The sequence below is a fragment of the Lolium perenne genome, chromosome 4, assembly GCF_019359855.2.
Source record: "Lolium perenne isolate Kyuss_39 chromosome 4, Kyuss_2.0, whole genome shotgun sequence".
In the NCBI taxonomy this organism is placed as follows: Eukaryota; Viridiplantae; Streptophyta; class Magnoliopsida; order Poales; family Poaceae; genus Lolium; species Lolium perenne.
Genome location: NC_067247.2, coordinates 201,096,602 through 201,107,053, shown reverse-complemented (window position 1 = coordinate 201,107,053; position 10,452 = coordinate 201,096,602). Strand labels below are relative to the sequence as shown.

Here is a 10,452-nt window from a genome sequence, read left to right as displayed (position 1 = left end):
TATTATTGCGTAGGGTATTGAAATTGATCCAGCCAAGATTGAGAATTGACCGCAGCCCAAGACGGTTACACAAGTGCGGAGTTTTCTTTACCTCGCTAGTTTTTATATGCGCTTTCTGAAAGATTTTGGATCCATTGTTGCGCCGCTAAATGAGCTTACAAAGAAGGATGTGCCCTTTGTGTGGGGCGATGTACAACAAAAAGCCTTCACGATATTGAAAGATAAGTTAACGCGTGCTCCTTTGCTCCAACTTCCTGATTTCAATAAGACTTTTGAGCTTGAATGTGATGCTAGTGTAATTGTTTTGGGAGGTGTGTTATTACAACAGGGCAAACATGTTGCATATTTTATTGAGAAATTGAGTGGGCCTAGTCTGAACTATTCTACTTATGATAAAGAATTATATACGCTGGTTCAGACATTAGAAACTTGGCAACATTATTTATGGTCTAAAGAATTTGTTATACATTCTGATCATGAATCTTTGAAGCATATTCGTAGTCAAGCTAAGTTGAATCGCCGCCATGCAAAGTGGGTTGAATTTATTGAGTCTTTTCCTTATGTTATCAAACACAAAAATGGTAAAGATAATGTTATTGCTGGTACTTTGTTGCGGCGTTATACTATGCTATCTCAACTTGACTTCAAGATTTTTGAATTAGGAACTATAAATGAACAATACTTGCATGATGCTGATTTTAAAGATGTGTTGCTGAATTTTAAAGATGGTAGAACATGGAACAAATTCATCCTCAATGATATATTTGTGTTGCGTGCTAACAAGCTATGCATCCCAGATAGTTCCGTTCGTCTTTTGTTGTTGCAGGAGGCACATGGAGGAGGATTGATGGGTCACTTTGGTGTGAAGAAGACGGATGATGTACTTGTTGCACACTTCTTTTGGCCATGTATGTGTCGAGATGTTGAGAGATTTGTGGCAGGCTGCACTACATGTCAAAAAGCTAAGTCTCGGCTTAATCCACATGGTTTATATATGCCTCTTCCTGTTCCCAGTGTACCTTGGGAGAATATTTCTATGGATTTCAGTTTGAATTTGCCTCGTACACAGAAGGGGATGGATAGTATTTTTGTTGTTTTGGATCGGTTTTCTAAGATGGCACACTTTATTCCTTGTCATAAGACTGATGATGCTACGCATGTTGCTGATTTGTTCTTTCGTGAAATTGTTTGTTTACATGGTGTACCAAATACTATTGTTTCTGATCGTGATACTAAGTTTCTTAGCCAATTTTGGAGATGTTTATGAGCTAAGTTGGGGACTAAATTGTTGTTTAGTACTACATGTCATCCCTAAACTGGTGGACAAACTGAAGTAGTAAATAGAACATTGTCTGCTATGCTGCGGACTTTTTTAAAGACGAACTTAAAATTGTGGGAAAAATGTTTACCTCATATTGAATTTGCTTACAATCGTTCGCTTCGTTCTACCACTAAGATGTGCCCTTTTAAGATTGTGTATGGTTTTATTCCTCGTGCACCTATTGATTTATTACCATTACCATCTTCGATGCAAAATAATTTGGATGCTACACAACGTGCTGAATTGATATTACAATTGCATGAGACTACTAAATACAACATAGAACGCATGAATTCTAAGTATAAAATTGTTGGGGATAGAGGAAGAAAGCATGTTGTGTTTGATGTTGGTGATATTGTTTGGTTGCATTTGCGCAAAGATCGTTTTCCTGATTTGCGCAAGTCTAAGCTAATGCCACGCATTACTAGTCCTTTTAAGGTGTTAGAGAAAATAAATGATAATGCATATAAATTTGAGCTTCTATTTTGGTTCGGTTAGTCCTACATTTAACATTGCAGATTTGAAGCCTTACTTTGGTGAAGAAGATGAGATTGCGTCAAGGACGGCTTCAATTCAAGAAGGGGAGCATGACGAGGACATCTCATCTATTGATACAACCGTTGTACCTACAGCCCCACAACAAGTACCAATCACTCGAGCTCGTGCCAAACAACTTAACTATCAGGTACTTTCGTTTCTTGGAACTATTGCTCACATACATGAGAATATGATGTTGCCTAAATCAGATGTGGTTGTTACTCTTAGGAATAATTGACCTAGCATGGATGAGAAGGACAAACATTGGAGCATGATCACACATGGAGAAGATGGCAGCAAGCATGTGAGGATTGAAGAGGACGCCGCAAGTGGAGATTTCAGAACTTTAAAGCCACCATAATGATGATTGAAGACTTGGACGAAATACACAAGATTATACTTCATAATTTTGTCCATAGCATAATGTGGTGTTGTGTCACCTTTAGTTTTAGGATAGACCCATGTTATTTTCGCAGGAATTAAGTCAGCCACCGTTTAGAGTCTGTATTGAAGGGGGAAAGACCTTCTAGGGTTTGGTTCAGACACCATACGTATGACTGGCCGAAACCCCACCTTTTCCTCCTTTAAGTACCCCCATAGTTGTCACGTTTAGACTCGGATTTTGATTAGACTAAAAGTTAGTCATTGCTGCAACTCTTCGTGTACTTGTTTTGAGGCCAACGCTTAGAACAAGACCGACTATTCGGAATCCCACCTTAATTATTCAATAAATATTTCATCTATATCCGCAATATTCTGATTGCATGATTAGTTCTTACTTGTTCTCGATTTCAGGTAGGAATTAAGACCTTTGGTCAGGCTAATCGTGTATCCACAAGATAAGTAACTCCTGGAGATTGTCCTAGCGATTGCATTGACGCAAGAGCTTTGCACGTGTAGTCGGATCATCAAGCACGAACTCCACCAACAAATCGATGTTATCTTCATCCCATCGAAAGATCAGCCACCTTTGCCCTATCACACATAATTTCCCAGACGGGATTAATTTGATCCAACCCTTGTCCATCTCTCCTTTTAGTTGTGTGTCCAAACTGGTGCTCCCATTCAATGAAATACACCGATCGGACAGAGAAAATAAAATTCTTCATTTGCTGCCACGCCACAAAGTCATCTGATAGTTGTGTGATTAATGGGATATGTAGAATTCTTTCAGCATCAACCTGCATCAATAACGACCTTACTAACTCTTCATCCCAAGTTTTAGAAATCGGATCAATCAACTCATTCACTGTCTTCAAGACAATCTGCCCTCTTGTGTTATACACCATTCTTGTTGGACTCATGGGAATCCAATGGTCCTCCCAAATATTAATATTTATAACCCCTATTGAAAGTTTTTAATCCTGCCAGAATACTTTGCCAAGTGTAAGAAGATCCTTGTTTTGGCCCTGCATTAAGCAAGCTAGTATTTGGATAATATTTCGCTTTAAGATTTCTAGCACACATAGATTCCGTCTTTGACAACAGTCTCCAGCTTTGTTTTGCTAGCATAGCCATGTTGAAAGTATGAAGATCACGGAATCCCATTCCTCCCAACTTTTTGGAATCCACATCTTCCACCATGCAACCAATGGCATGATCATGTTCAGTCATGCCATAGGTTCTGATCAATCATCTCCTCACACTATGATTCTCGGTTACTATCATCGGCCTAGTTTAATCATAAACAACACAATTTAGAATAAACTAGCGCGACTCATTCCGCACAGCAATCTGCACATGCTAAACCCGAGCACAAAAAATCCTTCCCCTCTTTGCATGCACAATAAAATCTGGCAGTTTCAGCAATCCACGCTCCGATCTAGGAAGTTGGAGATTAGAGTAACATATCTAAGTAAATCGAGCCGTGAACACCAAGACCTCGACAAGAACAACAACCAATGGGGACGAACACCTTGCAAACATCAATCCGAACCCTATTCTAATGAAAATCCTAGCAGATCTAATGTGCATGTCGTCGCAAATGCTCGAGAATGGCATGTTCTGGCACAACGAGTAAGAAGGTGAGAATGAGAGGTCGTTACTGCCATTGTTCCGGCCGAGGACGAGCTCGAGGTCGCGGGCGAACTCGAGATGCCGATGAAGATTGTGGAGCAGGTTGCGGCCGATGTCGCGGTGCTGCTCGCCGACGTCTCCTGCTCCGGTACCGATGCTCCTCCGTGCGGCGGTCCGACGGATTGGTCGGCGGGAGGGGAACCGTCAGGTGATGTGACAGTTTGAGGGGGGGGGGGGTGAGAGTGCGGTCGCGAGTGAGAGGAATAAGAGGGGAGCGGTGAGGCTAATTATGGCGCGTGTTCCCGAAGGGACGAGGCGTTTCCGCCTCCCTTCCCCACACGTGCAGCCTTCTGGCCGCAACGGGCCTGGCTCCGAAGAAATTGTCATTCCGGCTATTCCTCCAGGACCTATCCCAAGGTGCTTTAAAACCCGGTTCCTGCAAGAAAGCGGCGGCCTGCAACCAAACGGGCATATTTCAAGATCCATCCTATGCAAAAAAAGGCGTCGCACGCTACCAAACACGCCCCATATTTCCTCATGACTTGTTAAATCACAGCAAGCAAACACCAATAGTAAAGAGTTGCTGCGGTTTGCGGCATTCAGATCCTTCCAAATCCCCAACCCCTTGATAGCTGTAGGACAGTTGCGTAACCCAAGGAGGGACAAAACCGTCCAGAAGGAAACGGCAGCAACCGCGGCGTGTACGTGCAGTCGTGTACTCGTGTGTGTTTGTGTGCGCTGCACAGTCAGGCCTTGTTTACTTCTAGAGTATTTATGGGGATGAGAGGGAATTATTTCGTATCCCGGAAAATCCCCACTAGTCCGTTTACTTCTCCGGTTTTGAACGACATAATCCCGAGATATCCCCTCTCATCCCCTCCCATCCCCACATTTTTTGCCTAAATCAAAAACTCTCCATCATACTAGTGTATTTTTGGGGAGGGGTATTTGAAGGGATTGGGTGAACACCAAATCCCCTCCCATCCCCATACCCTTTGGGAAGAAAAATACGAGAGAAGTAAACAAGGCCTCACCGGGGTGGAAGGTACACGTCGTCTCGCCTCGCCTCGCCGTCCGTCTCCTCCGAGTCCAGCCTCCCTCACTAAACCAACTCGCCCCCGGACGCTCCCTCCCAATCCCAACCTCCTCCTCTCTACACTAGTACTACTGCCCCCGCCCGCGCCTCTCCCTCTCGTAGCCACAGCAGCAGCAGCAGCAGCAGCAGAGAGCAGTGGTTGGGTGGGTGGTTGCCCTCCCCTGCTCCTCCTCTCCGCCCGCCCGCCCGCTCGCCACTGTTCCTGGGCCCGTCCGCGCGCCCTGCCGCGATGCCATCCCCGCTCCGCCACTGACCCCCCGCCGCCTCTTCCACTTCCATACCAGCGGCACCGCCGGATCCTGCGGCCGTGATCCGGGCCGGATCTTGCCGCGGATCTGGGACGCGGGGATGGAGGGCGACCACGACGAGGGCGCGGCTGAGGCGGCGGCCGCCGTGCCGAATGGGCTTGGAGGGGAGGACTACGTCGTCGTCAAGGCCGGCGACCAGGATGGCGCCGTCCAGGCGGTCGCAACGGACGGAGGTGATCATCAGGAGGATCTCGCTGGCGGGGAGGTGGCGGTCGGATCTGCCACCGCTGTGCCAACTCCCGAGGAGCCGGCCAGGGCGTCTACCAAGGTAAATAATCTGTCGCGCTGTTTGGTGGTGCGTGCGTGCTGCTGCATTGCTGCCGGCTAACGTTGTCTATTCTTGTGCGCACAAGGCTGGATCCAAGGATGCCACCGGGAAGAAGAAGGGAATTCAAGCCAAGGTACAGAACGGCAAGGTGGCGGCGGCGGCGGCGGCGGTGGCCCCGCGGGGGAAGAAGCCCGGCCTGTCGCAGAGCGCCTCCTTCCCGGCCAGAGCGACGGCCGGTGCCAAGAAGGCTGCCACCGTCACGGCGACGCCAAAGCAAGCCAAGCCGGAGGGGAAGGGTGCCGTGCCCAATGGATCTGCAGCAGCGACTGGTTCGTTTTGGGCTTGTTATCATCTTGGTTCTGACTGACGGTTGCTGTTGGGGTTACTTATTACAGAATTCGGATGGTATTGCAGGACGGGGCACCGAAAAGAAGGCGAATTTGGCTAAGATGCATCCTGCTCGTCGATCCATGGTAGGCACCCGTCTCACTTACTTACTGGATAACCAAAGTCTGTACATTTTAGATGCATTGTACTGAACTTGGTTTCATTTTTTCCTTTGGCATAGCCAGTGAAGCCTGAATCGGTGGACTCAACTCCAAATGATGCTTCTTCTGAAGTCCAAGAGTAAGTTCTCTTACTGCAAACCCACATTATAGGTCATCTTTTTCTTTCTTTCTTGCATTTGGATTTGCAATTCCTGTCATTGCTTAATCTGTACCCAGTTATCAAGGCTTTAATCCACTGCAGTGTTGGACTAACTGATCAGTGGCATAAAGGCATTTTTTTTTAAATCAGGTCTTGTTGTTTTCTTCCGCTGAAATGTTTGTGACATGCCTTAACAGGTCAAATGAGAACACTACTAAACGTTACAGGGAGTCGCTTCCAGCAAAATTGGAGGATGATGTGCACTCCACTACATCGTAAAGCCTTCTTTTGTGTTCATATAATTGCTTGCCAGTTATTTTTTGCTATGATGTTAACACAGAATGCTGTCATTCGGCGTTGCGTTTCAGGAGTACCAATACTCAACGCAAGAATGCTGCTGCCTCTGGTTTTAGTTTCCGCTTGGAGGAGCGTGCTGAGAAGCGTAAAGAGGTTATCAACTACCAGAGCCATTGTCTTGATAAATAGTTGCATGCCTGTTTGTATTTTCTCTAAGCATGCATTCATGTCTTACTTTCAGTTCTTAAAGAAGCTTGAAGAGAAAGTTCATGCCAAGGAGCTTGAACAAACGAATTTGCAGGAAAAATCTAAGGTGAGAGCTGCTTTCGTATTGTTTATGTCAAATCTTTTGAACACCTGTATGATTTGATTCTAAGAATTGGTTCATTACTCAGGAGAGCCAAGAGGCCGAGATTAAACGGCTTAGGAAGAGCCTGACATTTAAAGCAGCACCTATGCCAAGCTTCTACAAGGAGCAGCCTCCTAAAGTTGAGTTGAAAAAGGTACTTATGTCAATTTACGTTAAATGCTGATGTTTCTGATATATTCCATGTTAATAGTCTCATATGATCCAACTGCATCTGATTTCTCTATTTTAAAACACCAAGCACATATGGTTTGATAAGTTTGACGTTCGTTGTGAGTAGTCTTATGACTCTAATGTTTTTGCTAGAATAATGAAGAGGTATTACCAACTGCTTATCTCTGGTCTGCAGTTCCAATTTTTTGTTAGATGTTCATTGCAAAATGCTTATGGTGGTTATAGAAGGTGAATATATGAATACTTGACAAGAAATCTCGCATAGCTAGCCGTGGGTTACGAGATGATAGCATAGCAGAATGTAACTAGACTATGTTTTTGTCTTCCCATTTGCGACGTGCTATTTTGTTTTACTTGTTTGAGAAGATGTATATGTGAATAAATGTTTAGGGATCCAGTAAAGTAGATGTATTCCATACAATGCACTGATATATTCGAGAACATGTTCCTTTTGCTGCCATGCTTGTTAAAATTCAGGCGCGATGCTTGGGTAGCAAATTTGAGTGTGATTTAATTCAAACCAATATCTGTGATGTAGAATATATTTTATGTAGTGAGTGCTCCTGTTAAGATGCATAACTTGTTAGAAGCTTACTCAAAATACATAATTTTATGGGCATTATCTGCACAGGCTTGCTTAAAGTTAAAATACATGATTTTAGGTATACTTGGTTTCTTCATGTAGCTGTATTCATTTTTGGTATGCTTGCCCGTACTCCCTAATCTGAAAATAACTTCACTAGTTAACCATTCTCAGAGGGCTTCTTCATATAGCTATATTCATATTCACTGGTTACTCATTTTTAAATATTGATAAAACATTAGTACACCCATGCCATTTCGTCTGAATGTTACTAGCTCGTAGATAGGACCTAACACATACTCCCTCTGTTAGATTATAAGGCCTGAGGGCCAATTTGCTAAGACCAAGAAAGCCCATTACCTCTCCCATTAATTAGTGCATGGACCAATAGTTTTGCATGCATGGAAGAAGAGAGAAAAAGAAGGACATGCATTGGATGAGAAAGGCTAATAAATGAGATGAGCCTTATAATTCCTAACATTTTCAAAAAGATCTCGGGCCTTATAATCCCTAACGGGTGGAGTATCTATCTGCGCTCATCATTGAACTTCAAATGTTAATAAAGAATGTTTACTGCATCACATATAAGTGTTCTGGGTGCAGCATTGAAATGAGTATGCGAATAAATGTTAAAACATCCAGTAAACCAGATGTATTGTAGTCCATAGTGCACTGATACATTCGAGAACATGTTCTGTTTTTTGCCATATCTGTGTTGTAATCCGGTGCTTTAGCAAGTAAATTCAGGTGTGACGCTTCTTCGCAAATTCGAGTGTGCTTTACTTCCAACTAAGTTTTGTGTTGTAGAATACATTTTATTCAGTGAGTGTCCTGTTAAGACACCTAATTTGTTAGAAGCTTACACAAAATGCATAATGTAATGATGCATTATCTGCATGGACAAAATATCAACGTTAAAATGCATAATTTAAGGTATAGTACTCGCAATAGGTATGCTTGCCGGTACTCCCTATTATGAAAATAACTTCATTGGTATTTCAGGAGGGCTTCTTAACATAGCTCATTTTGTTTGCTTTGCTTTCTATTTTGTACTTGCTCATTTTCAAATTTCAATACAACATTACCTTTATACCCATGCCAAGAGTACCTGTGATTGTTTACTAGCTTAGACAGGACCTAACGCATTCAAAGATTAATTTATAAAATCTTTGCTGCATCACGAATAGCCTGCAGGTCTCTTGGTTTATCTGCCAAGTGAATAATGGATCAATAGTTTTGTTGCTAATTTAGGTGATTAGGTTTATGATACGATCATGAGTCATACATATTTCAGGATCTAATGACACCTCCAATTTATGTAATGGATCTACAAACTAAGATTAAGCTCCTTATTTGTTGATGTTCAAGTAATTTTCCTGTGTGCTATAGTGTATATCTGCTCGTCTGTGTAGGATGTTCAAAGTGTTCCGGTCATGTCCTGATTCTGTAAATATTTTGCTGTGCTACATTAGTAAACATGGCATGCTGAAATAAACTTGTGGCGTTTTGCAGATTGCACCAACACGTGCTAGGTCACCAAAGCTTGGCCGGCACAAGCCAGCCAGTCCAGCTGCTGCTGCTTCTGTAGATGGCTCTGTCTCCTGTGAGAGCCCACGAAGCACAACTAATCCGGGCAAGGTAAACAAAGGTGTGGAAAACAACAAACCTCGGGTTGCTGCTAGGAAACCTGTCCAGAGATTGGTCACAAAAGCTCCTCCCCCAGCATCTGCCACTGCAAAGGCTGAAACAAGACCCCTCACTACAAAGCAGAAAACCTCGAATACAAAACCTAAAGTATCAAAACCAAAGGTAGAGCAGTTGCAAGATAACCAAGTCGAAATCCCCCCTGCAGAACCTTCTGTCCTGGAAGAGCTGGCTGCTGAACAAAGTGTTGAAGATGTGACAGTACTTGATCCGACTGCCCCTATGGTCACTTCAAACGAAGTACCCATCCAAGATTGATCTGTTGTGCATTTTGTTATTTACTTCCTTCTTGCAGTCCTGTGAATAGTGAGGTGTGTGCTTCATGGAAAGTTGAATCGCTCAAAGTATGGTGGAATTTCTATTTTCTGGAGTAGACGTCTTTTTCTTTTCTTCAGCTTGTCATTGAGCATGTCATGTATATTGTTTGATAATTTCTTCATGCTTAATTTTTTTGAGGTCTTGTGTATATTGGATTTGCACGTCAATGGGCATCCTAGGATTGTTGCAGAACATGAATGCAACTTGTGAAATTCATTTGTGTTTAGAAGTCTGTATTCCTCTTGTCTTTTGCCTTATTAATTGTGTTTTCCAGTTTCGTACATCAGCTGGTCCATATTCCTTGGTTAGTTCCAAGAGCAACTCTAGGCAGAACACCTTATCCCGTGGCCCTTAAAAACGCGGATGAAGGGCACGGTGAAGGCTATTTAAGGGTTGAAAATACGTGGTGCATAAGGAGATGGTAGAAGTTTTAATGTCTCTTTTTATGGGGTCTACTTTGCGCCACACATTTTCATCCCTTAAATCGCGTATGCAACATTTTTGCATGTATGTGTGACAAATGCAAATATGATGGCAATATAAACTAAAATTTTAATATTTTAAACATCACACATTACAGCAATAATCCAAATTACATCAATAGTTCAAATTTAATTAATTAAATAAGTAAGGAAAATTTTGGAATACAAATAATGGTTTCAGATCACACATGAATGGATATGAAATGAAATAAATAGAAGGGGCGCACTATCGACCATGCATCTGCATGCATCTGCCAATGGTGTTGAATGTGACCAAGCTGGAGTTAATCGTGGCTTTAGGGTTTAGAGTTAATCGTGGGTTTCAGAGTTCTC

At 43.1% G+C, this 10,452-nt stretch overlaps 1 protein-coding gene across 1 annotated transcript; it reads left to right on the top strand.

The window, feature by feature from the left end:
* Nucleotides 1-5,072: 5,072 nt before the first annotated feature.
* On the top strand, nt 5,073-9,869 carry LOC127295164 (uncharacterized). Its single transcript, XM_051325064.2, has 9 exons — nt 5,073-5,546; nt 5,632-5,875; nt 5,961-6,019; nt 6,115-6,173; nt 6,392-6,469; nt 6,563-6,644; nt 6,733-6,804; nt 6,887-6,994; nt 9,128-9,869. The coding sequence occupies exons 1-9, from the start codon at nt 5,319-5,321 to the stop codon at nt 9,575-9,577; spliced, it is 1,380 nt and encodes a 459-aa protein (XP_051181024.1). The 5' UTR covers nt 5,073-5,318; the 3' UTR covers nt 9,578-9,869.
* The last annotated feature ends 583 nt before the right edge of the window (nt 9,870-10,452 follow it).